Source organism: Pleurodeles waltl, chromosome 1_2 (genome assembly GCF_031143425.1).
Source record: "Pleurodeles waltl isolate 20211129_DDA chromosome 1_2, aPleWal1.hap1.20221129, whole genome shotgun sequence".
Taxonomy (NCBI): domain Eukaryota; kingdom Metazoa; phylum Chordata; class Amphibia; order Caudata; family Salamandridae; genus Pleurodeles; species Pleurodeles waltl.
In genome coordinates, this window is record NC_090437.1 from 657,519,802 (window position 1) to 657,547,366 (window position 27,565).

The window sequence follows — 27,565 nt, forward strand, 5'->3', positions numbered from 1 at the left end:
TTCTAAGAGGTGATGAATCATACACTATATTTTGTGCCACTTTTAGAAATTTGGAGCTATACGAGCCGACCTGATTGAACAAATGAGATTCAAGCAAAGGCTGAAGGTGATCCAGACCCTTGAAGATGCCACAAAGCGTAATGTGGTAGGTGGTGCTTATCCGGGGTAGCATTCAGGTTGGCAAATTGAATGTGGCACCGAGGTGAATCTTAAAGTTCAGTCTCTTTTGTTTCAAAAAGGTGAGAACTATTGTGACTGAAACAGCGTTCACCATAGATGAACTGGAAGAACTCTATGCTCTCTTCAAGGTAAGAAGCCGGTCATCAATAAGGCAACTTCCTGCACATGAACTGGGAGGTCTCTCTCTCATCCGTACTCCCATATATCACGTCTTTTTCTAGCATGGGTATCTGTTGTCAGTCACTGGTGGTGGTAAATCAGTTAAAAAGCGAGTACAAGTTGCTATCCACTCTTGAGAAATGATAGAAAGTACAACATGCAAGGCTCACTAACTCATAACCAAAAAATAGACCAAATCCTAAACCAAAAGGAACCACTAGCAAACACCACACAAAATGTACACAGACCAGGAACAAAGATACCTGACTAATTTGAGTCCAGTCAGAGACAACTGCGAGGAAAGGCACTAATCGGCTTTCCTGTTGCTCTGTAAAGCAATAATAATGGCAGAATGTGCTATACAAATGTTCCTAGTATAAAATGCTTCAATAGTAAAATATTCGTGTTATTTTCACAGGAACTAAACATTGCACCTTGGTAGCTTGCCATTCAAACGAATTTGAAATGAATGTGTCCATGATCTTTCCTAAAAATTCATATTCTGACCACACAAAATATCATTTGAAACTGTGATTTGCAGAGACCTTTCTAAAGAGGGTGTTTATATTTATCATTTAATGTTAGGGGATAATACCCAGGCATGCTTTTCATTAGTAACTACTGTTCAAAATGAACATTTATCCTTTGCAGCAGTGGCTGCATTTCCCGAACCGTGCAATATCAAGTGATAAAAAAGCAAAACTGGTGAAAAGTCATTGGGAGTTGGAAGTATTTCCGGTGCCTAGACATTGAGCTGTGTACATCATGCAGGGTTGGCATGCATCTGCTCTCAGACCAATGACACACTGAGCAATTTGAGGCTGGTGTGAACTTACTCTAACAGTTTTGGAGGTGGTTTGTACAGTTTATTTTCACATAGCCCAGCTTGTGCAGCAAAATAGTTATGCAAAGTAGTTCTACTATTTTTAAAGGCCCTATTTCAGTCTGTGTGTCCTTATTAATAGCAAGGTTGTTTTGTGACGTGAACCAGATGTCGATTTTGTTTTTTTTTCGTTTGAGACCTGAATAAATTAACTTCACATATAAATATTTCATCACGATGGGCCCGTTGTAGGATGGCAACAACATCAGGAGTTATCTCCTTTGGCAAACTGTTCGCATGTACTACAGCTCACAAGGTGAACTCTTGTGTTCACATGTGCAACTTTCACATTTATAAACCGTGAAGGTGGAATGGAATGCCTCTCACAGAGGAATCCCCAGCAGATAATAAGGATTGCCTCAAATAGTTCCAGCCCTCACTTTTTTGTTGTGACTTTGTTTATTTTGTTATCAACTTGAGTTGCACCACTCCTTTGTGTTAGAAACAGGAGTGCTTTTAACTAGGGGTATGAGAATTCCGTGGACTGGTAACCTCAAGTATTTTGTAAACTTCAGGAGCATTGCAAAGTACAAATGCATACATAGTAGCTTACAGGTGACTGTGCAATACTTACCTACGGATGAATGAAACTGGGGTGACTGAGCACCCTGGTACACAACGGGTATCCTGTCATTCACACAACCCTGTGAAAGTGTCACCATTTAGTGCTCAACAGCTGTTTTGAAACACTGATGTTATGGTTCTTGCCTGATCACCTAATGCATAAGTACACCTGGGGGTGTTAGGGTCATCCCAGTTAGGAAATCAACTGACAGCCATGTTGTGTAGCAGAAGGCAGGTCACGTCTCCTGACCTTTAAGTCGTTTGATTTGGCTTCTCAGTATGCATTATTACTGGCATATGAATCAGTGTTGGAATAATCGTTGCTGATGCTGGCACATAAATCAATGTTTGATTATAAAGTCTATGGTGCATCATGTTCACACATGTACCCTCTTTCACTTCAACCATTTCTTCATGGCTTATTATATGATGGCCTTTGTAGGTCATGTAATCATGAATTTTTTGAGTGGTGCTAAGGCAGTGTGTGGTTTGGTTCATTCACTTAGCTGGACACTTCTCTTAAGGCATAAAAACATTTTTTTTGACCCTGCACACCATGCACATACTGCCACGTTTGCGTTTTCTTATTTAATTTCACAAGTCACGACCTTCAAGTAAAACTCCTATTGCTTCCTTTTTTTCATTTTTCCAGGCAGAACATCTGACCAGCTGCTACTGGGGCGGTAATGTGAACGCCACGGACCGCAATGACCCCAGTCTCCCATACCTGGAGCAGTACCGCATTGACTTCGAGCAATTCAAGGGGATGTTTGCGCTCCTTTTCCCATGGGCCTGTGGGGCCCATTCAGATGTGCTAGCAGCGCGGATATTCAGGCTTCTGGATGAAAATGGAGATTCACTGATAAACTTTCGGGAGTTTGTCTCTGGGCTTAGTAAGTCAAAATGATGTACAGTTGGAAAACACCAAACACGCTGATTCTTCTTGGAACAGTGCACTTGATTTAGATAAAGACTTTTACTTTTACTTTATATAACTTTATTTCGGCTGCAAGCCATAAAAGTAAAAGATACAAAACATTTACATGGTCAGAGGGCACATCAATTAACAGTTATAAAGATATAAGGATAACATTATTTTAAAGGTTTTTACAATGTCCTAAAGAGTATAAAAATATTAGATCATTAAAATTGGCTCCAATCAATTTAAGACTTATCAAACTGAATAAATATAATCTAAAACCAGATTAATAAAAAACACATGATTATAAAAATTCTCTAGTTCATATCTCCCCTATGTTCTATAAGTGCCTTATCGCAGAGGCACCAATTTTATCATTTATCTCAGTTGTCTGGTATAAAGGGTGAAAATTCTATAATTTGTTTTAAGAACCCTAAAAGAATAATGGGGTCACAAATTTGTAAAAAAACAAGCAAATCATCATTATTCTTTAAATCTAAAGATCAAGGCCATTGAAGTTTTAGCTTCATCCAATAAAAACCTAGTATATAAAATACATATAATCTAAAACCAATGTGTTAAAAATACATGTTTATAATAATTCTCTTGTTCTTATGGCCCATGCACTTCGCAAATATCCCGCAACAGAAAAGACTATTTTATCATTTGTGTCAGTTATTAGAAGTCGTAATGCTGTATTCCATTCCCTTATCCCAACTGCCCTACACAATGGAGCAATCCACTTTTTCCTAGGTACCAGATATCTTGGGCAGAAAAGCATAAAGTGCGCGAGTGACTCTTTTGTCTTTTGACAATGATGGCAGTATATTGAATTAGAGTCCTCCGATCTCCATTGTGCTGTAAATGTCTTTAGCGGGAGAGTCCCTAATCTGAACTTAATGAATAGTGTTTTAGTATAGGGAGGATTTACATTATCCATATAGGCCTCAAATTTGGGGCTACATTTGTGGTCTAAAAACTGTAGAGTCAGACTGCCATGATTTTTTAACCAAATTTGGGCCAAAATGTTCTCCCAGTAGCACCTTTTTACACACTCCTTTATTTCCTTGGTCAAATTATGAGGGGCACTCCACACCTCCTCCATTTTAATGAATTTACACGTATCTCTGATATGTCTGAACCAAGGGATCTTTAGTACGTTGTCACTTGAGAGGAGTTCATCAAGTGCTATGTGGAGAGTGGACCGATACTCTGAGGTCCACAGACGAATCCAGTACATTAATGGTCTTAGTGAAATTTCATTGTGTATTTTGTTTAGGGCTAAGTCGAATCTGAGCGGCATGAGAGGGGTGCTCGTCGGCAACTACAGGAAGTTTCGTATAAAACGGTTTTCTACCGTGGTCAGACACCTAGAATTCGTATGTCCCCAAAGCTCAGCACCATAAATTGAGGCTGCTACTGCCACTGCTTTGTAAACGGTAATGGCAGGTGTTATCTCCCCTTCACAGGTATTGGCTATTTTCCTTGCTATCACTGTTGACCTTTGCCTGAGTGCTGTCTGACTCTTCCTAATCTGTGCCGACCAACGTTGATAGTCACTTAACCTAATCCCCAAATAATCGAATTGGCTGACTCTCTCCACTGGTTGGCCTGCTATCGTCATTTTTCCCCTAAATAGTTTATGCGGGTTGAAAACCATAAACTTAGATTTTGTTGGGTTAATTTCAAGTCCTCTATTAGAACAAAAATTATAAAAAGTGTCCAATTCATTTTGTAAGCCCATGGGTGTTCTTGAAATTAGTAAAGTGTCATCGGCGAACATTAAAATAGGGACTGGGGTTCCAGCTAACCTTGGGGCATCATGATTACAATGTAGCAATTGGTCCGCAGCACCATTAATGTAAAGGTTAAACAGTGTTGGTGCCAAAATGCACCCCTGCCTAACCCCTCTGTTGACAGGTATAGCTTCCGTTAGATCGCCGCTATCTGACCAGCGCACGTGAGCATAAGTCCCTTCGTGTAGATATCTAATCAAAAGGCCTGGTCTATTGTGCTCATCCCTCTTCTGAAGCCTGCCTGAGAATCGGAGAGAATTTGGAAATCCTCTATCCATGTCTGTAGTCTATTCAGTACTTGCTTAGTGAATATCTTTTGGCTAACATCAATAAGACTGATAGGTCTATAGTTGGTGGGTTGTTCCCTTGGCCCTTTCTTATAGATAGGGACTATAATTGCTCCTTGCCACGTAGTAGGAAGTCCTCCCCCCCTCAGTATCTCATTACTAAGCTCATTTAGATACAGTGACCACATTGTCGGTCGAGAGAGATATAGATCCCCTGGAATACCATCAAGACCAGGGGCCTTCCCTTTACATATTGATTGGAGAGCCTCTGTTGTTTCTTTTAATGAAAAAAAGTCCAGGTAAAATTTGGGTGGAATTGTACTCTCCCATGTTAAAGTGTTGGCAAAGAGGTCGTTATGTTTTAGAGGAGGTGTAATAATACTACTGGTATGTGGTTTTCTGTATACATTTGAGAAATGCGTCATCCAAGTTTCTGGTTGGATTACAGGGAAGTTTTCCGTTCCTTGGGGGCTTGTCTTATCTGCCACTAGTTTCCAGAATAAATTGAAATCCTTCTCCTGGAGCGCCTCAACCATCCTATTCCAATGCCTAGTCGCCCACTCTTTTTTTGCATTTTTAAGTACATCTTTGTATACAGTCCTGTTCTTCCTTATCTCTCGACAATTCCCTTCCTTGAGTACTCCCAGTAGCTGTATTTTAGCTTGACGGCAGGAGTTGGAGAACCACCTTGATGTTTTAATCCCAGTCTCTGTCCGCCTCCTTGCCGTCTGGAAGTGTGGTTTTAATCGGGTGACCAGGGTGCTGTGGATATAGACCAAATCTACCAATTTGGTATTTATATATTTCAAAGGGGAAAGTGTTGTTGCAACTATTCTGTAGATCAGTAGCTGAAAATTTACATCACCTTTAACCCAGTCCCATTTCACATTTTTACAATCATTGGTCCTAGTAAGGGCACTATTTAAAGCCCACGTTGTCAGTGTCTTAGAGCTGAATAAGATAGTAGAGAAGGAGGTGCTTAATGCTAAGTGATCACTGTCAATACGAGGGAGAACTATCATGTCAATTAGGGATTTCCAGAGGGCGTCATCTACTAGGACGTAATCCAGGTGGCTAGAATATAAGCCTCTCCTATATGTAGGTGACGCCGGATTATCTGATCTGGTATTCCTATTTACTATTCTTAATCCCTTTATTTTTATTATGTCTTCTAATAATTCTAAAGCTCCTCCTTCTTTCTTGGATGTGGCTTGCACCGGCCCTGATCTATCCCATGAGTCTGTAGGCTGGGGTCCTTCTTGCTGATTGCCATCTCTGCAGTTCAATTGCATATTGAAATCGCCCGCAACAATTAAGCCCCGCCCGTCTGGGAGGCAGTTAAAAAAATCTGTTAATGTACTCATCTGTACAGTCTGGGTCCTTTGGGTGCCAGGTCTAATACATATATTTACAATTATTATGCTGACAAGGCCTTTAGCAGTTTTAATTTCAACCGCTACCGCTAGCGAATCCCTCGTGGGGGTTGCTATCTCTTTTACCTTTGGGAACAGGTCGTGTTTTAGCCAAATTATCAGGCCGCCTGAAGCCCTACCCGATGGTGATGGGAGTGCAGCCTTCTGGAAGGTCCAATAACCTTCTCTATTTACTACAGATGGAGCCCATGTTTCCTGTAATAAAATAATATGGTGTTGATCTATAAATCTGCACCAGTCAGGGTTAGCTGTCTTCTGGGTCAGCCCTGCCACATTCCAAGATAAAATCTTAATCAGTAGGTCATGTTCGTCCCCATTTTCTGGGAGTTTCTCCCTAGTCTCGTTTAAGCAAGCTACTACTCCCTGGTGTTTCTCCTTTAGTGAGCCACTGCAATGTGTTTTAGGTTCCGCTCCCCGGGTATCAAATAAGTCGTTTTTTGGCATATGAGAATCGAGGCTGGGTATGTCATCACTCCTAACTTCAGTTGTTGGGGCTTTGCGTCAGTCTATATCTGAAGTATGGCTGTGCATTTGATCCCTTCTCTGGGCACAAGGAGGCTGGGGCATTATAGTATTATTTCTCTCTTGTGGGAACTGATTTGTCAATGATTGGGGAATTTTATGAACAAGTGTCACTTGGGAAGAGGCGCCCGGTCTCACTCTTTCTTCGAGTGCCAAAAGGCCCTTAGCTAGATTCTGACTAGTCAATTTTAACCCTATAAAATCAGATGTTGAATCTATTCTTGTGAGTCTTTGTGCAATGACTATGTCGTCCCTTATAATGGACCTACACTTCTTTGTCCCTCTTATCCAATGTATGACTTTATTTTTAAGAGATTCCCCTTGCTCTAATTGGCCTTTGCTTAGCTTAGGCACATTTGTCATGTAAATATCATAACCGCCATATCTAATCTGACTTTGGGGGTTATTTCCCGAGAGGCGTTTGGGGCTTTTATCTAGGTATCCTTCTCTGTGCATCTTCCAGTTAGCCCCTAAGTCCAAGAGTGTATTGCATTTATTGTAAGCACACGCTACTGGAGGTACACTATTGCCCCCCTGAGTGGTCTGTGTTACCATTTCGACCCTTTGGTCCCTACACCTCTGTGGCATAAATATCTCCGGTATTTCAGCTGGCTTAGCCAAGGAGTTAGGGTTCGATTTTTGTGATGCCTTCCTTATGTCCCCAATTACTGCAGATATACCGTCCAGCTTTTCATATATCATGTGAGTAAAGGATGTAAGGTGCTCTCTAAGACTTAAAATTTCAACTCTTATCTGTGCTAGCTGGAGGTCCGCTGGATGTTCCTTCTGGATGATTATAACCAGTGCTGGCTCCTCAGTTCCCCTTGGCGTAGTTCTCTCTAATCCAGGTGGCGATAGCAGAGCCAGGGGTAAGAAGCGGTTATTGCAGTTTGGCAGGGGGGATACATCATCTTGCTGACTAGGCAGGTTTAATTTAGGGCTTTCTGTTGGATTCTTAGGAATTTCTGACTTATTAAGTTCTGCACTGGTACCCTGAGGTATAGATATCTATGGGTCTCTATTCGCAGGAGCGAAAAAAGATTTTATATCGTTAGAGGTGGAGAAAGCATCTTTCCTGCGAGATTTTGAGGGTTTAGTGGCTAACAAGCTCTCCACTTCCTCTATAAGATCATCGATTTGGGTAAGCGTGCAATTTTCAGCCGCATGTCGGGGTGCTCTTTTTGCCCTTCCCTGCTCAGTAGGGTTGCTAGTAGCTTTCCTTTTCCCCATCTTGATAAGATATTATCCTCCGGCACGTTATAGCAAAAGCAGTAGGGGTAGATTTATAAGTACCGTGACTGATATGTTCCAGAAGCCGGTAGGCCCTAGTTGGAAAGTAGTGCAATATGGGTGAAGTTATTTTTGCTTTAGTAAACCCCAACACAGTACCTTCGATGAGCCTCACACTCAAAGCTGCCTAGTTCAAAATGTCAGGGGGGTGGCCCTGCCCTGGCTCTTCCTGGCAATGACGGGCAAGGACAGGCCCGCCCTTGGCCCGGGCTTTGCCCGCGCGCGTCCCGCGCAGCGGGAGCGCAATAGAAATTTAAAGGGCTCCTGCCCTCTCAGCAAGGTCCCGGCCCCGGTCTCCAGGCAACAATGCGCTTCCCGCGACGGCGGGAGGGCGATAGAAATTTAAAGGGCTCCTGCCCTCTCAGCAAGGTCCCGGCCCCGGTCTCCAGGCAACAATGCGCTTCCCGCGGCGGCGGGAGCGCGATAGAAATTTAAAGGGCTCCTGCCCTCTCAGCAAGGTCCCGGCCCCGGTCTCCAGGCAACAATGCGCTTCCCGCGGCGGCGGGAGCGCGATAGAAATTTAAAGGGCTCCTGCCCTCTCAGCAAGGTCCCGGCCCCGGTCTCCAGGCAACAATGCGCTTCCCGCGACGGCGGGAGGGCGATAGAAATTTAAAGGGCTCCTGCCCTCTCAGCAAGGTCCCGGCCCCGGTCTCCAGGCAACAATGCGCTTCCCGCGGCGGCGGGAGCGCGATAGAAATTTAAAGGGCTCCTGCCCTCTCAGCAAGGTCCCGGCCCCGGTCTCCAGGCAACAATGCGCTTCCCGCGGCGGCGGGAGCGCGATAGAAATTTAAAGGGCTCCTGCCCTCTCAGCAAGGTCCCGGCCCCGGTCTCCAGGCAACAATGCGCTTCCCGCGACGGCGGGAGCGCGATAGAAATTTAAAGGGCTCCTACCCTCTCAGCAAGGACCCGGCCCCGGTCTCCAGGCAACAATGCGCTTATTTCGGTGCATGATACACACTGATTTATTTCATTTTCTTTTAATTGACTAGTAATTGTGCTGGCTTGTGCCAGAGAGTCAATGTGTAGTATTAGGATGCTTTCATCCATCTTAGTTATCACTATGGTTTAAAACCAGCCAGTTCACCTAGACATTTGGAAACAGCAAGGACCTTACCCTGAAATAGTTATTTTTGTTGTGCACCTTATCATAATTGTAAGCTAAAGAGGTTGTAAAATTCTAAATTATTACCCTATTGCCAATCATGGAGTGTTGCATCGGATGGTAAAGTCCATCCACTTGAGTTATAGGTCCAAGCCACAGTTGGGGACTTTAAACTAAGGAGCTGTTCTTTAACAACCAATATAATTAAAGGCATAATAGCCATGATGCTGTTAGAACGGTACACCCACTGAGAGTAGAATGTTGGAAATCAAACGGAAAAATGAAGAATTGGAATGTTAGAGTAGAAGTCCTACAGCAGCCATTATTAGCCCTCTGCAGCTCCATTGTCTTCAATGGCCTCTCAGCATTTCCATGTTCTAAATCTGCTACATGTTTGGTTGTTCTTCCCAGTTAGTAAATTGTCTGTAACTAAGTTTTATTTTTTTCTAACACTTTTTATTGGTTTTAAATATGCAATAAACAATTCACAACATTTCCCCTCAGGGAGGACATAAACATTCAGTTATGGCGAATTATAGCAGATTTTGTAAGCAGTGTATCTATTTGTTGAATGTTTAATCATCATCTGGTGTGAGTAATAGCGATTGACGCCTTCTGTCTGCTGCCGTACTGTTTATCTGTAACTAAGTTCCTGGTTAATCAGGCTGTAAGATTATCTTACTATTGTTCTTACTTGGTTATTAGACTTAAAATGTTTGTTATCATTTTTTTGAAGGGGCGTCTCCTCCATTAGGACGGAGACGTGTTGCCCCCGCCAGCAGCAGCAGCTGCAAAACCTTTGAAAGAAAAGGATAATAAACTTTGTTTATTATACTTTTCTTTTGATGGGTGGGGCCACGGGGTGACGAGCAGTGAGAGGGAGTGCTTATCACTCCCCCTCACTGCACATGTATGTTTGGCCAGCCTTCTCGGGCTGGCCAAACACACATGCGCAGTGTGCTCTCTCCAACCCGGCAACACAGTTGCTGGGCTGGAGAGAGCCTGAACAAGGCGCTGAGTGTGCCTGGGAGCACCCAGTCTGGGTGCTCCCAGCCAATTCTGACGCTGCGTCGAGCAGCATCAGGATTGGCCGCAGGGCAGGCTGGGAGCCTGTGCCTGCAGCAAGACGGAGGAGAGGCGCGGCAAGGAGCGAGGTAAGTGTTTTTTTTTACATTTATTTTAATGTTTATTTTAACCCGCACGCTGCCCCGCCCCTTCCACACCCCGTGAGCTGTTCCTTATTTTATGGTATCCATACTGTACTTAAATCTTCTCTTTAGTACAGACGATGTTTTGTTTTTCAAGACAACCATATAAACAAGTGTTGCATTAATTATAGACACATTTATTTTACATGGATAGCCAAAATATCTGACATGTATCTGGTATTTTCAACCTCAAGTGGATGTAGCATATACATGGTGGCCGTTTTAGGTAGCCATTTACAAATTAGATTTGTTGCTTGCCGGTGTGTTTTGGAACATTTACTTACCAGCTAAGGTAAACATTCTTGTGCATGCCATCTGTACCTTGAAGTAGGATAGGAGTTTCTGATTGGGTGCACCGGTTCTAGATCCTATTTTACTGAACTGGTAGAATTTATTTTACTTTTTTTTTCTTCACTTACACAGTCAAGTGCTCACACCTGCAGTGACACAGCTGTATCCAGCAGATTGGCTTGTTTTCCCATCCGGGACATGCACTCCAACGTTTGTATCAGAGCAGTGGCATGATACTACTGCATAGGAGGCACAGCCAGTGCAAACTAATATCATATCACTGACATTGTACACAGCTGAAAACAATTATTAGACAGAAATACAAATGTAATGGCAGGTACAAATGTCTAATATTATCACCTTTCCTTTCTGAAAAGATCTTTTTGTTAATGTCAGTGTACATTTAATGTGTTTTTTACATTGGATATCATTTACTGTCTAATATTATCCTAATTGCATATCCAGCGTTGGGCTTTCAAAAGAGTCAATGTCAAGGACATTGCTGACAGGCACTTTGAAAATCGAGAATAAATGGATAAATCTCTGCACACTTACATAACAAATAAGGCAGACAACCTTTTCCGACTAAACCTTATATCTGCATGTATTTTTACTGTGTTTTTTTAGGTTTTGCCTGCATAGTGCTTGCACTGTGCTTGCGAAATCTATTATAATAATACAAAAAAATCATAAAAGGGGCTTAGAACCTTCCCATTACTTACCTGTACTTAACATTTGTTGGAATCAATGTTGCTCTAGTTTCCATGCTTCTGGTTGGTTAGCACGTCATTTGCTTTCACTTTGCACATCTTCCTGTGGCTGCTTTGCTTGTCTGTTCATGCGGCAAAGCTTGGCTTAAGTATGGCTTCTGGTCACTGGCCAGTGGCTTGTAATCATTGTCCTTCCACTGGCTATGCACTTTGGAAGGTACTTTTCTTAATTTGTTATCTAGCACTCCAGACGAGTGCATCTGCAGGAAGCCTCCTCTCCTTCCCAGCGCTCCTATAAACATTGTTGATAACACCCTCCCTGCTCCCATGCATCGACCTCATGATGCATAACCCTCCATTGTTCCTGCTTCCCACAAGCCGAGGCGACCATCCACCTGGGCAGCATTAACTGCCAACGTGCATGTGTTTTCAGGGCCTGTCCATCCCTTCCGTATTCCCCTGTTCGCCCAGCCTCTATGGCTTCGTCCTTGCTTGAACCGTCCCTTCCACCCCCCCATTGTTCTTCTTCTCCCCACAGGCTGCAGTTCCCCCGGCTCATCGCCATAAACGTTGCTTCTTTTTCTATGACTTCTCTTTGTTAACTGCTTTTTCTCACAATTAGTCCTTTCTTACACATGTGACGTATCCCATGAGAAAGCTAATAAAAGACGGATGTCTGCCTGCTTTATTTTTTTTAATTTTAACTATAGCCTATTTTAAAGCACTCATCTTCTTATCCTCCTCCTCCTCCCCGTTCAGTCGTATTTGTTGTTGCAATTGTTAGTGATTTGGTTAGTTTCCGATTTAGTTGCACATCTCCATTTCCTTGTCATTTGTTCACTTTCTACCCAGTGTACCCACGTAGTTGTTTTCAAAGTCATTTGCTTTACTTTAGTAAACCTAGTGTTCCATTGTGTTCCATAGTACTAATCCTTTGCAAGCTGGCATAATGCAGTTAGTGGCACTCCCTCAGTTAGAACAGACAAAGTATGGGGTCACCGATTTAACCCCACAGGCCCCCTTTTTTGCATAGTGAAATATTAACATTCTTCACAGCTGCAGGTCATTTATATACTCTGTTTTTGTGTATTTGTATGCCCCCCAAACAAAGATGCAGATGTGCACTGTTGAATTCACATTTAAAACCAAGTACAAAATAATACAACTTATACGAGAGCTCCCAGCTGGCATCTGTTCATAATTTTGACAGCATGCTTGTCTAGCACAGATTTGTGTCCAAACATATGGTTTACAGTATTATATCAGGATGCAGGCAATGTCTACCTACTTATATCTATAGACTAAAATAATTACACACCCCACCATCATCCCCAAGTATTTGCAAAGCCAATAGGTTTTGCATATGTGAAATCAATTAACTTTGTCAATGTGTTTTTACATGTCGCACAGTGGTTGAACTGCTGTGCAACATAGCTTAATGTAAATAAAAAGTGCTATGACATGGTCAAAGCTGGCCACGTCATAGTGCCTTTGTATTTTTTTTTTTACTGTAAACCATGTTTCACAGCAGGTAATCTGCTGTCGTCCATGTTAAAAACATTGACAAAGACGATAGATTTTCTATAGGCAAACCCTATTGGCTTTGCCAATGCTTGTTCAACAGTGGTACCTTTTAAGAAAGGGATAAGCAGCCCAGGTTTAGTTGCCACTGCACAAGAGGAGCAGACTGTGCCTGGTGGTTTTCAACCAGAAAAAGAGTGTATTTGTGCACAAACTATTGTAGACTAAAATTTCACTGTAGGGAGTGGCAGCATGCGTGTTGATTGTTTTCCTTCCACAGGTGGAGTTGTTTTCCTAATCTTACTAACCAAGTGATTACCTTGTGGCTCCACTGCATCACTCAGCCCTTTCTTCATGCTCCTCCCTCTCTTCCATGCATGTCCTTTCCCCCTCAATGGTGTGCCAAATTAAGTTGCTCACTCCTCCTCTTTCTTGATAACATATAACATCTCCTGGTGTTTGAGGGCGTGTGTCCAGGTAAAGAGCATAAAGCTTTTCTGGTGGCTTAACCATTACTTTAGGGTTTGGATTTATGTTTCTCCTGGGTTGACTCCAGATAGTGCTTCCTGGTTGCTTAACTGTACCTCCAGGGTTCAGGCATCTGTCACTCTTGGTCAGACCAACTGATCCACATCAGTGGTGGCTCCAAGAGCATGATGCACACCAACCCATAGATGGTGGCTTTCGGCTTCTACAACTGCAGCTATTATCACACTCTGCAACACTTGCAAGCCCCTGTGTGTTCTTGGTAAGCCAACAGTATGGTTTGCAACAGATAACATATGTGCTTCTAGTAGGCTAGACCTAAAAAAACAAGCATTTACAATGCAACGGGTCTCGCGTTTGCTCATGTTAGAGCTGATCGCGTTGTAAACTCCTAACCCGACTTTTCACCTATCGGGCAACAGTGCATTTGTGTACACAACCCGAAAAAGTGAAATTAACTATGTAAAGCGCTCGACTTCTGCCAAGCGAGACCGCGCTTGTAAATTAGAGAAAAAGAAGTCCACGAGCCCGATGGAAAACAGCGAGCCTCGCATGTTTTCTGTACTTGGTCGCTGCGCTCGAGGAGGGCTAGCCACCGGAAAAGGCATGACGTATGCTTGCCTTCGACTAATGAAAGCAAGCAGATTTTATTAGGCAAGCCCACGAACCAATAAAAAACACTGATGTGAAATTGACAGGGCTCCGAGCCCTTTTCTAAATACAAAAGCGTCTTGCTGCGATACGCATGCGCGCGAGCGCATGCAACGCAGGCTCGACCCTAGAAAGGGCATTCTTTTACCTGCACTATGCAGTCGGCTCATCGTACTGGCACATTTTAAGGATTTGAGACTTGTTCAAATCATGCATTGCACGCGCAAATTATTCTATTTTGTGTTCGAAGGATAAATAATATAGAAATATTTTTTTAGAAATATTTTTTTCGTGAAAATGTGTTTATTGGGTTTTACGTTTTTTAACAACAGTAAAATTGGGTTCGTACAATTGGTGGAGCCCATCAGGGCGGTAGAACTCAACATTATATATCACAAGCAGCACATCATAAATGGAAATATGAGGAAAAAGTACATGTGAATCTGCAGTGTACAGGCAGACTGTTCTTGGATGATAGAAATGGTGGGAGCGTACTGCTGCAGTAATGCAACTTGAGGGAATCCATGAACTGGGGCAGAGGGGTGGAAGGACTGCAGGCTGCTGCAGTGTAGAGTATGCAAGCGAGAAAAGGGGCTGGCAGTGGCGGCGCGCCAGGGTGCACATAATGGGTTTGCTCAAGCCTAGTGGTCCATACTTAGGGAGCACTGGATCATGGGGAGAGGTCATCGTTTTCTACCCTCTGTAAGAACTGTAGCCCATTGGGGGGAGTTGGGCCCCTTGCGCAAGTTACGAATATCTTCGTAGCGGAGGGCGTCTTCCTCAGCCGCCCACCGTTTGCGCAGATATAGAAATCATTTATACCCACATTTGGTACTATGCAATTTATAATCCAGTAAAATGGGTGATCTAAAGTCTTCAATGGAAAAATGCAGTGACCAGAGTAACCTAATAGGAACACCAAGATTTGAAATAGGCCATGTGCCATCCACTCACAATGTTCACGTAATTAAAAGAAGGGATTTAGCAGTCCCTAAAGCTAAAATACATATTTTTCCGCTGGTTATGTAAAATACATGGAATAATAACCTTCAACAAACGAAACATGTTGTAAATAAATGGATTGAGCGCCCTCTCGTGGAGCAGTGAGTATAGTGGCTTTGATTCTGTGCTTGTTATTATATGAATAGGTATCTTTGTCATACGATTCAAGAAATTATTGTTATCAACAGTCGCACAGTTCGCTGAACCTGGAGATCCTCTTAGTGTTAAGCAGAAAGTGGTCTTTTTAGTGCTTAACTTTAAAAAAAAAAATCCTCCTGAACCTCATTTAATCAGGAAGGCGAGTGCTCGATCGGCTTCCAGGTACAGGTACGAGTTAATTTTGGTCTAAAAACCAGTATGTACTGGACGACGCTTTGAAAAACTAACGAACCCTCTATCATATAATCTTGTTTGTAAAAGTGGTACGTTCATTTTAGTCACTGTGATTTTATCGTTGATATTACGTACATAAATCGGTTTAATAAGACTATGTTGCTTGTTTGTTTAAATCTCATCCACCGTGTGTGAAGGGTGTTCAAAGTTTGGGTCCCTCTACCCTGTGCTGAATATTTCAGAACAAAGTTCGAAAGTAACTAGTTACTTGGTTTACTTCACTGTAGGTTTGTCCTCCCAGGAAACAAGTCCTATAGAGTAAGTGTTAGAGGGAATAATTAGCATAGTCACTGGTCCATGACGTCACAAAATGAAGCATTACAAGCCTCATTAAATAGCACCCCGAAGGTTAATGGGTGGTTCCCGCTTCAGCCAAATTAAGGACTTTCAAAGGGCCTAAAGGCACACTGTGAGACCACACTGCAAGGGTATGCTTTAGAATACAGTAATTAATGCCAATTCATTAGCTGTTCATTGCTTAAAGCCTTAGCAATATAGTCCTAAGGCTCATAACTGACAGAATCGTGTTCAGCATTCTCGGATCCTGACTTTGTGCCAATAGAGGGCAAATTCAATATCGTCTTTGTAACGTATCTCCGTAGCGTTCTCGCTGGCCCAGGAGAATGCAAACGACGGCGCCACACACGGAATAGACTCCTTATTCTTCTGCATACGATCACATTACCGTTAACCACACCTTAACACCTCCCAGCAAGTTATGCAATTTCTCTGTTGAGTCTGCCCAGAATCACAAGGGTCCTAGTGCATGTAGCCTCACAACACTACATCTCTTCCTTTGTGGAATAAAAAATATAAACAGTCACATTATATTTCTTCATTAAGTCGCCAAGACGCTCGCACTAGTGAGACAGTTTGAGTGGTGTGAGGTGGTTGAGATGCGCTCTGGTTGCGCACTGATGGCAGAGGTTCTGATGTTTGATCTGGACTGTTAGGCGGGATCGCCTCATTCATAATTACAGGAGCTGATGAACGTCGAGGTAGGTGCTTAAAGTATGATGAGCCCAGTGTGATGGACTTTCCCGGACAATGCACTGTCCCCATGTGTCCTTTGCACGTCACAACCCTCAGAGAATCCACAGCAAACTGAGTGTCTGTTTTCCGCTTTAGTTTCTGTTTGACCAGGACAGCTACCGTCATCGAAGGCTGTCTCCTGAGCTTGTCAGCACGATCAGCATATGTTTTCGTTTTGCACTTTCGAGAAGTATCTGACACAAATTTTATCAGCATTCAAGGATTGGTCCACTGTACACTGTGGCAGTTTGGTTCTGATGGCTCTCCCAAATAGCAAGGTGGCAGGTATTTCACCAGTTGTGGAATGCAGAGTTGAACGATAAGCACGGAGGGCTTGGCACAGGGCCTGGTTTAACTCAACCCCCTCTATTGATGCTCGTTGGATTACCCTTTGGAGGGTACCCATGAATCGGTCCACAACACCATTGACTTTAGCCACAGAGGTGTACTCTTTTGATGCTTGACATTTAGTCTGACTAGAAACACCTTGTTCTTCGCTATTGAATGGTGGACATTTGTCAGATTGGAGAATGGTGGGGATACCCCACACTGCAAAGATGCCATTCAGCTGCTCAATCGCCTTGTCATCAGTTGATGATAACTCCTCTACTAAAAGAAAGTGTGAATACTCATCAGTGACTACCATGAGATGATGTCCGTTTCCTAAAGGCCCCAAAAAATCCACTGCAACTCTTTCCCCAGCCTGTGCAGGAAGGTTGGGCATTGTCAATGGATGCTGTGTCACTTTGGGGGAAAGCCTTTTGCAAAGAGGTGCACTCTTTTAGTTCCTTCTCAACTCGCTCGTCTAGGTGTGGGAATCACACTTGGTCTCTTAGGGCTCTTTTGATGGCTACAATGCCACAATATCCTTTATAGGCTAGTTCAATGACTTGCTGTCTTAGGCTCTCATTTATGGGGATTCCTGAGCCTCTCAATACAACACCTTCCCTGGTCATAAACCGTTCATCCTGTACATGTCTGAAATTCAACATTGTCAGCAAAAGTTTGAGTGCTCTTCTTCCATGACTGAGTTGACCGTATAAAAACACATGAAAATGTTCACAAGCCCACCCCCAGTCAGATTCTCCTTTCTCCGGCAGAGAATAGGCACGTTCTCTGTCAGACAGGCTTCATCTGGCATAGGCCACAATGTATCTCTGAGAATTCAGGTGACCATTATGTTGAGCCAGGATTGCCCCCCAGCCCCACCGGCTTCTCATTTACTGTGATCTCAGTATATAACTAGGGGTCAAAATAGGCCATCTCTGTTGCATTCTCAATCATATGTTTTATTCTTTTGAAACTTTTATCACATTCAGCAAATGACTGGAAAGGAACATTTCATTTTGTCAATCCTCTCAATGGGGCACGCACTGAAGCAAAGTCGCAAGTGTACCTTGAGCAATAACTGGCCATGCCTAAGAAGGATCACAACATGGTGACATCTTGTAGGGGCAAGGAGCTGACAGTGCTTGCACTTTATCTGTGACAGTAGTCATTCCTTCATCAGAGAATATATGCACAAAGAATTTGTTTGGTCTTGTGAAACTCACACTTTGTTGCGTTCAGAGTGAGACCTGCATCAGCAAGTAACTGGCACACTTGTGTAAGAGCCTTGTCATGCTCCTTTTGCTCCAAGTGCCAGTATGTCATCATTATAATTAAAACAATGCAAGGCAGGTTCAATTATTCGACGTGTAACATCCTGAAATACTTCTGCAGCTGACTCCAACACAACCTTTTGTATCTGAACAAACAACATGAGTCAAAAAAGTAGTGATGTACCTACAGTTCTCTTCCAACTTGAGCTGATGGTATCCCTTCTAAAGGTCAAGACGGTAGAACATTTTGTTACAGTTCAGTTGAATGATCCTGTCCGCTATGTGTGGACAAGGATATCTTTCTCTCTCAATTGCTTTGTTGGTTTGGTGCACATTAACACAGATATGTACTGCACCTCCACTGTCCTTTTTTGCACCACCACTGAGTGAAACCCATGACGTAGGACTGGTGGCACGCTCAATGATGTCATGCTTCAACTGCATTTCTGGTTCTTTCTCAACAGCTTCTTTCAAGTAAAAAGTGAATCTCCGATGCCACTGGGCCTCATATTGTGAAGCCGCACATTCATTATCTTGAGTGTTCTGAGGCCAGAAAACAACTGAGGCTGACTCACAGTTTCAGGTTGAGAGTGGAGGTTATATATGAGATATATCAGTCCCATGTCAGCAGCAGTGGCAAAACTGAGTAAGCATGCACTGGACGAAGTTCCTTGAAGAAAGTGAATTGATGGTTGCACTGATACTGCTTTATGTCGCATTGTCACTGTGAACGACCCTGGACTCTGCACGGGTTTAGAAGCAGGCCTCATGCATACCTTTGTGTTTGACAAGTTGAAACATGGCACAGGAGACAGGCTATTGAACTTCTTGACTGGCATGGTGTTGATTGATGCACCACTGTCTATGGTAAAGGTTATGGGGCATACATTGACCTTTATTGTAATCTTGGGACAGTGTTCAAATAAATTTGTTTTTCGTTTGTTGGTTTGCCTTTTGTTCTTCTTTGCAAGAAGCCAAACTGACATGCGCCTGACATTACTTGATCGATACCATCATCACACATCTATCTTCTTCACTGGTGCTTCATAGTGACGGAGAAGATCCTTTGTAGGATGAGCTCGACGACACTCAGCTTTGTCTGGTTTCTACTTGCCATAACTGATGTTGCTTTTTCGTCTTGTGTGCATCTACCGTGTACTTGTGCTTGCTTTTTATGACCATTGCTGATTCATTTTTTGCAGTTCCAGCTTCCATATCAGCGTATAGACCTGCTCTTTCATTGGCTCTTGCAGCCATTAATATTTTCTCTAAACTGAGCGTTTCTCTCAACATGCGTCCTCTGAAAGACAGCCCTCGATGACTCTGAGGCAAATGGCTTCTTCATCATTAAATTCATTGAACTTTCAGTGTTTGATAAGCACATCAAGTCTTCCAGCAAACTCATCCATTGTTTCACCAACTTGGTGTTTTGCTTGATTAAAAATGTACCTTTCATAGTCAACATTCAGCATTCGATTGAACTTGGTATCCAATGCTTCTTTGATGGTTCAATATTGCATCAGTCTGCAATATTTTCTTCAGCACTTCCTTTACTCCGGCAAGGTTCTTTAAATAATGATTTTCTTATTATCTACTTCTTCTGGTGCATTTATGAAGTAATTGAATGGCTCTATCCATGCAGTGCACCTGGCCCCAATATTTTGCTTCTTGGCGGTGTCGAATGGCAGTGGTGGTTTTAGAAACACAGCTGCATTGTACTTCGCACTCCCTTCTGCAGCCAATGAAAATATTAACTTTTCAGATGACCTTTGTTGCACTGGATGCCACTTACCACTGTGCACGCATCGGCTTCTCAACCTGGCCTAGGTCATTACACTCGATTTAAGGTCTTGTGGCACTTCCTTTGCTCGTGCTGGTAAGTACGTTTATACTTTCATACCTGGTTATTACTGCCTTTAGCATTTGCTTTGTGTGAATGATGGCTCTGTGTAATGGCTCAAAGCAGTACTTCTTCTTTCAGCCTTACCAATGGATTCTAGTGGGCTTTTCGAATGTGCTCCTTCACAGGGTCTTCAACTTCTTTGAGGGCCATATATTAGCTGGAGCCGGGTTTTGACTCCACACATGCCATCTTCAAACTGGTTCATTGATTTGGGTACTTGTGCGATGTACGAACAGTTTGCTGTATCATTGCAAACTCTAAGGAAGAGCAGTCTTGTTTCTTCGGGGGACATGTCCCACCTCCATTGTAGCATCCTCCCCAGCATGGGAGGATGTAAATGACCACGCCACACAAGGAGCTTTGTAGCAGACGTCTTTATTCCTCAGCATACAATCACACATTGCGCTAATTACATCATAACCGTTAATAACCACATCTTAGCACCTTACAGCAAGTTTTGTAATTCCTCTGTTGAGTCCACCCAGAATCGCATGGATCATACCGCACATAGTCTCATGGCACCACAGTCTTCATTTCGGTATCAGGTGTTCTCAATATACTATGGGCTTAATTCTCAGTAGTTCACATCCTGAAGTTACTGATCTTATAAGTGGGAGAAATGTGACAGGGTTGCTGGAACAATGTCTTGTTTCAGGCCACTGTCCTCGAGAAATATAATTGTATACAACGCGGCCTCTAAGCCACTTTTCTTTTCACACTGCATTAAATGTTTCTAAAATTTCAGTGAAAGGGCTCTGGTAAGGGAGGTGAGCTCAGAGAGCAACTTTTAATAAGCTACTGCACATTCACAGTTATGTACATATGAGTTTGTTTTGGGGTTCCAAAGAAAGAAATGGTATTGCTAACAAACGTTTGCCACTTGTGATTAGGTCCCATGGAGGGTGAAAAGAGGAGGACCATGAACAGTACCAATGTAGAATATCGTTCGTCCTAACATTTAGAAGTATTAGAAATTATGCTCATTTGGATCTTTTACATGTGGAACATAGTGCTTGCAAGGTTTGAAGCATAGTGACAAAACAAACCAGTACACGTTTATCGATATTGATCACCAAGTACGGGTAAAACCGTAGTTTTAATTTATTGATGGTTTCTTTTAAATAACTATATCTATATCTATATATATATATATATATATATATATAGATATATATATATATATATATATATATTTTTGTGTGTGTATATATATATATATATATGTATATATAATAGTATGCATCATATTTCACTTTTGACCCACATTTTTGCTAAACAAAATTCCACTAACTACCATTTCTTGCACCTTTTTCTCTACCACTACCACACACTTCTGGCTTGAAGTTTTTTGCGTAATTGCTACACTCACTCTTTCAATAACACCAAGATTTCTTTTAAAAACTCCGGTAATTTTAGTGAGCTGATGCCCCTGACCAGTACTCCCTATCAGGAAATTGTTCAACCATCACTGATGGAACACACAGCATGTGAAAACTGTGTGAGTCAATGGAGAAGCCATGGCAGCCAGATAATTAGTGGTAGCCAGTGTCATCAGAAAAGCAATCCAAAATCTGTGTGAATATCTGCTAAAATGTAAAAGGAAATCTGCCAGATTGTGCTAGAAAAAATGGTTAAATATGTGAAAGTAAAAAAAAAAAAAATCTATTCCAATTATTCCGATTTTCGCAAAGAAATAAGTAAATACTGTTACATGCACCCCCCTATTCCTGAATAATTACGAGTTCACACATCTCTCCTAACTCCACCCTCTTAGGTCATACTAACATCAGAACGCCTTTCAAACCACTCATACAAGCTCTATCTACAATTACTTCTGACATTTGCGTGTTCTACAAATTCCAGATAATCTAACAAAATTAAAATTGTGTATGTTGCTAAGTAGACTGGGGTGCTTCATGCTTCCTACATGGTATTAATGTGTCTTGGGAGGGTTTCGGAAAAAATGTTTGATTTGACATGCCTTTCTATTTCAGGAGCTTGTAAGATAGGTAGGCTGCCTTGTGCATTTCAAAATGAGGATTCTTTATCTGAGAAGAACGTTTTGGGGTGGGCATCTGTATCAGTAGCATTTAACTAGCGTTTAAGCTATTTCTAAAATAAAGAATGTTCCATTGTTCTTTGCATAATCAGTGGTCCTACCAAAATACATTTTCAAAATGACGGAGTCAACATTTTCCCTTGCCTTTTAAATACAGGGGAAAGTAGAGTCAAACAAATACATGTGGAAAACGCGTTAAAGTTGTGCAAACAGCTTTTTTGAAAGGACGAGGCTACTTTAATTTAAAAGCAGTAGAAATGCAAAAAGGCTGCTAAAACGATCACATATTCATGTTTTTGTTTTACAGAAAGTACATTTAAGAATTGCATTGCAGTATACTTTAAAATGTATATCATACATATTATTTGAAAATAAAAGCAGCTCAGTTTGGAAAACATTTTTAGGAAACAAAGTCTCCAAAGTACAGGAGGCATCCATCTTGTTGAGGAAAGAAAACAATATTGCTTGATAGCTATTTTTCTGATACTCAGTCTACAAGGAACAAAGGCAAGGCAAGTATGTTTATATTAGAAGCAGACGAAATACTAGTTAACAAAATGTTGCTACCAAGAAGGAGACTATTTTAAACGCCATATTTATATCTATTGCAAAGGCCTCCAAGTTTATTTTAGATATGCTGCAAATTCAAACGCAGGTTTCAGAACAATACAGAAACTACAGGGGCTACATTCCTTGTCTGAAATTGCTTAATGATATGAGGTACAGGCAGTTTGACATAATCCCTCTAATTGTATTACTGCAAACATACCAGTGACTTAGCGTAGGAGAGAGGAGGCATGAAGAGGGTGGCAAGTAAGGAGAGGTTAATTTAAAATGAAGAAGAGAGGCAACAATCTGAAGTTTCATGTCAAGGTCACCTTTCACATGAATACAGATTGCATGCAATCATAGGATGCAAAACTGTAGAAAAAATAACATAAAATTATGTACTTGTTGGTAATGCTTTATTAGGGCTCTTTTAATGAATATTAGAAACAGGCTAACTATTGATCCCCTGAAAGGCTACTGCTAGACGAGCTGAATATGGAAAACTCATCAGCTCAAAGGCTAAAAGCATAAAGCGGTGGCTGAACGAAATAGAGGATTAAGGTGCACTCTAAGGCAGCAGTAACCTCACAACAATAGCATCTTGAGAGAGTATACTCAGTGAAAAATGCAAACATTGACAGCAAGATTCTGCAAATACTGAATACGATGTCTTCCGAGGTGGGATCCATTTTGGTTGCCTCTGGTTGTGGCATGGCTCAAGGTGAGGGTGAGGATAGCTTCTCTAACAGTGGAAGTGTATTATCTGCATTCCTATTACTGATGTCTCCACACATGCAAAGTATCAGATGCCAATATCTCTGCTGCAAACAGTACAAATCTTGGGTTTTGTTTCCCTTTAGGTGCTGCATGTCATGGAGATCTTACTGAGAAGCTGAAGCTACTGTACAAAATGCATGTATTACCAGGTGTGTAACCAACCTTCTTCTCTAAAAGCCAGGCATTTGTGTATATATTTATTGTACCAATAAAAGAAATAAACACTCACTCATGACAAGTTCCAATGCAGTAGAGACAGTTTGCTGCATAAAACTCACTCATGACATGTTTGGACCAACTTATGGGCTTGATCACATGAACAAATAAGTAGAAGTGGACTTAAATGCAAGGACGAAGACATCAACAAAGGACACAAAGTTTCAAACAGTACATTTCAAAACCCCACTGTGGTGGCCATATTGTGATGCACTTTAAAGTCAAACAGCTCTGCCAAAAGTGTAATACAGTGTTGTCTACCTTGACTCCCCCACACTCATCCTGCTGATAGTTATAACAGTAGAATACGCTGTACACAGTCATTTGCAAGTGCAGCTTACCAGCACTGGCACTAGATGATCGAGGGCAAAATTGAAAAGTTCAACCTCAAAAAATGTACCACAATACAGATACAGAGGAAACATAACAAAGGGCTCTGCAAACTCAGGGATCCAAGTCTAGCAACATCATGTTGGCCAGGTCAGTATCCTTACATCATGGAAGTACATCAAATGCCAAGCTTTCGGAACAGGGTTTATACACAGGAACGCCCCCCACAACGTTCAAAAGAGTAAATCCACAGATACATCTGGAATTGAAAAAGTGTAGGGATAGAAAAGGGGAAGCCATGGATAGCATAAAGGGTAAAAACTTTGTAACACATCCCGTATGCGCATGAAAAGTAAACACACAGTGCAGAGGGGCTAAAACAGAGTGTACTCCAAAAATATTGTGCAAAAGCAAAGTAGACCTTTATAAAAGAAGGAGAGGGAGTAAGTTAAAACCTTGGTGTCTTGCAGGCAGACTCCGGATTATGTGGCAAGAATCAAAGATATCAAGGGATTCTCATCTGCATAGGTCCCCAAGAAACAAGGTGGCAAGTGTCCGAATCAAGGTAGAGCAAAAGAGGACAGCGGGACAATTGTTTCTGGTCTAGGCAAGCAATATAAAACAACCTCTTGGGACAGAGATTGAGCAGAGTCACAGTTGCTGAAAGGTAAGAGGAGAGGCAAACTGGGACAGGTCACAGTCAAGCCCAAGTGGGCAAACATTTACTATGATAAACAAAGTAAGGCATTATCTAAACCCCTGATGAGTGCAGCCCTACCCAACCGTTAAAAAAATAATATTTTTTTGATACAGTGTGTATAAATATAGGTAAAAAACATTCTTATTTGAGATGTGAATTGCCCCAACCTCTGAAGATGAAGAAAAGGCTAGGGGAACCCGTCCAGCTGACTTCACAAAACATACTAGAGGGCCTCTTCCATTCCTCCTGAGACAAAAAACATAACAAGAACAAAGTTACACAATTAGAAATATTTGATCAAACTACATTATATAGGCAAGAATAATAAAAGATAAAGTCAAATAGAGTCAAGTGTGTCCAAGTAGCAATCAGTCCTCATACAAATGCACCTTCAGTTCTTCATCCATGTTCAAGCCCTCAGGACTCTTGCTCTCTAAGTCAAGAATATATCTGGATTCCCTTTTCCTGAGCCTAAGAGCTGTGCCACCACCCCTAGCATTGTGAGGGATTTGTTCAATGACAAAAAAGGAAAGAAGTGAGCTATCTGTGTTGTGTTTCTCTTACAAATCTGCTGCTACCGGATAATGGGGATCACAATTAGTGATGGCTCTCATGTGCTTTAGAACCCGTTTTTTGACTTTCAGTGGTACTACCTATATACCCAAGGTGACAGAGCATTCCAAGATGTAGATCACATATTGGGAACTGCACGTAAGAAACTGTGTGGTCTTATGAGTCCTGCCTCTTTTAGGATACAAGTATTCTTTTCTCATGATACTGTTCTTACAAGCATTGCAGTGCCCACAGGTGAAGAATCCCTGTAGGTTATGAGCTTTGATTTAATGCATGAGTGTGTTATCACTGTGAACAAGCTTGTCCCTCAGGCTGCATCCCTTCCTGTAGGTGATCTTGGGTCTCTCACATATAAGGTGGCCTATGGTGGGGTCACTTTTGAGTATGTCCCAATTTCTGGTCAAGATGTAGCGTATTTCATTTGAATTGTTATTGAACATCATAACCAATATAACGTCAGTTTTGAGTGTCTGTGTTCTTGTCAGTGCTATGGTCACAGAGAGTGGATGCCTGATGACATTTTTAACGTTAAGGGTCCTGTTGATGACCCATTGAGGGTACCCTCTGTCTTTGAATTAGCTGATGATCGATTTCTCCCTCATACAGCCTCTTTCAGTGTTAGTTACGTTTCTCCCTCAGCAGCTCCCCATATAGGAAACTGCATTTCAGAGTGTCAGGATGGCTGCTGAGGGCATGGAGGAGGCTGTTGCTGGCAGTGGGCTTTCTAAAGAGGCTAGTATGAATCTCATTGTCCACAGTCTTTACTCTGACATTAAGGTATACCACCAAGGTTTTGCTGATGGTGTGAGTGACGGCCAAATTGTGGGGGTTGTTGTTCAGTTTGTCAACAAAGAGAGCAGCCAATCCTCGGTGCCCCAAACAGCAAACTTTCTGATCCTTTTAGTCAGTATTGTGGTGTCAGGCAAGGTTTTGTTTTAGCTCAATTATTATTTATTCTGTATATTAAACTCAATGATTTTCTAAGTACTGTCCCTTATGCCAACTCTGTCCCTATACCAGTATGGTTGTGTGCTACGGACTCTATATACAAAAGGCACACGTCCCTCCAATGTTTTTCAATCTTCACAGTTTATTCCGTAGTCCTCCTCCAATTACATTCAGCTTCAGTTCATATTCCAGCCACTCTTGCCAACACATGTTTCGTCTGGGGAATCTCCCAGTGACTTCATCAGGGCTCTAGAGTCATTCTTTTTATATATATCAAGCTGTTATCCTCCTTATTTCATACTCCTTCACCCACAATTTGCGTATCTTTTTCAAATATTCGTAAGTCTCCAAATCTCTTATGCATGTTCTCTCCTCATATCCGGGTTCTCTGCGTTCGCCGTCCTCCTTTGCAGCGAGTCCACTTCCTTGCGTCCTAGAATGTCGAGCACTGCAGATAGAGTAGAACCACTTTTGCAGGCACCTCCTTTCACTTCCTCTTTCAACCTCCCAACTACTTGTGTTAAGAAGATCTGGCTCTGCCATATCTTGAGGACTCTATGAGGTTGGGTCCTCTTTTGTTGTGGCCTTTAATGTGGATTAATACTAGGGCCTGTTGCAATCACAACCTAATTAATCATTGTATTCGGTGTGATCCTGGTTTGTACATCCCCTGGATTGAAATATGTCAAGCAGAATTTTGCTGCTTTGGGAAAATCTGTTTGTTTGATAATCCCTCATTAAAATGCAAGACTGATAAACATTCTGTGAATCGTCTATTTATGGAAAGAAGTTGTGCCTTTAAGGGAAAGTTCGGAATTAGGTAAACCGCCTGTCAGGAACTACATCCCCCTAAAAACTAACCCTGGTCCACAACCATATGTATTTTATGTGTCCAATAATTAGGAAAGAGCCTTACTGCGAAAATTCAGAGCTGTCACTAAGGCCCTCATTACGACTTCAGCGGTCTTTCTGAAGCCGCGGGCGCCACTATACTGGCGGTGTTTGTGGCTCCCTATTAGGACTTTTCCGCTGGGCCAGCGGACGGAAACAGCGTTTCTGTCCACTGGCCCAGCGGAAAAGTCACATCAACATTGCCGCCGGCTCAAACTAGAGCTGGTGGCAATGTTGATGTGCAGCGGGTGCAGCAGCACCTGCGGCGCATTTCACTGCCCAAAATTCGGGCAGTGAAATGTGCGATGGGGCTGTGCATGGGCAGTGCAGGGGCACCCCGAGTCCCCCTTACCGCCAGCCTTTACATGGCGGTGTTTACGGCCATGGACAGGCTGGCAGTTGGGGACTCATAATCCCCAGGAGATTATGACCGCCAGGCAGAAGCCTGGCGGTATGTTTGGGGGGCCAGTGGTATGGCTGTGGCTAATGCACCACGGTCATAATATGTTGGCGGTACACCGCCAGCCTGTTGGTGGTGTTACCGCCAGCTTACCGCCGGCTGCCAGGGTCTTAATGAGGCCCTAAATGT

The 27,565-nt window shown here is 42.4% G+C and overlaps 1 protein-coding gene across 1 annotated transcript in view; it reads left to right on the top strand.

Moving 5' to 3' along the window:
- TBC1D9 (TBC1 domain family member 9) overlaps window positions 1-27,565 on the top strand; it is a 404,439-nt gene that overhangs the window by 298,702 nt on the left and 78,172 nt on the right. The window contains exons 14-17 of the mRNA XM_069242582.1: window positions 47-145; window positions 240-308; window positions 2,439-2,679; window positions 23,402-23,467. Coding sequence (XP_069098683.1) covers window positions 47-145; window positions 240-308; window positions 2,439-2,679; window positions 23,402-23,467 — 475 coding nt within the window. The remainder of the gene's footprint in view (window positions 1-46; window positions 146-239; window positions 309-2,438; window positions 2,680-23,401; window positions 23,468-27,565) is intronic.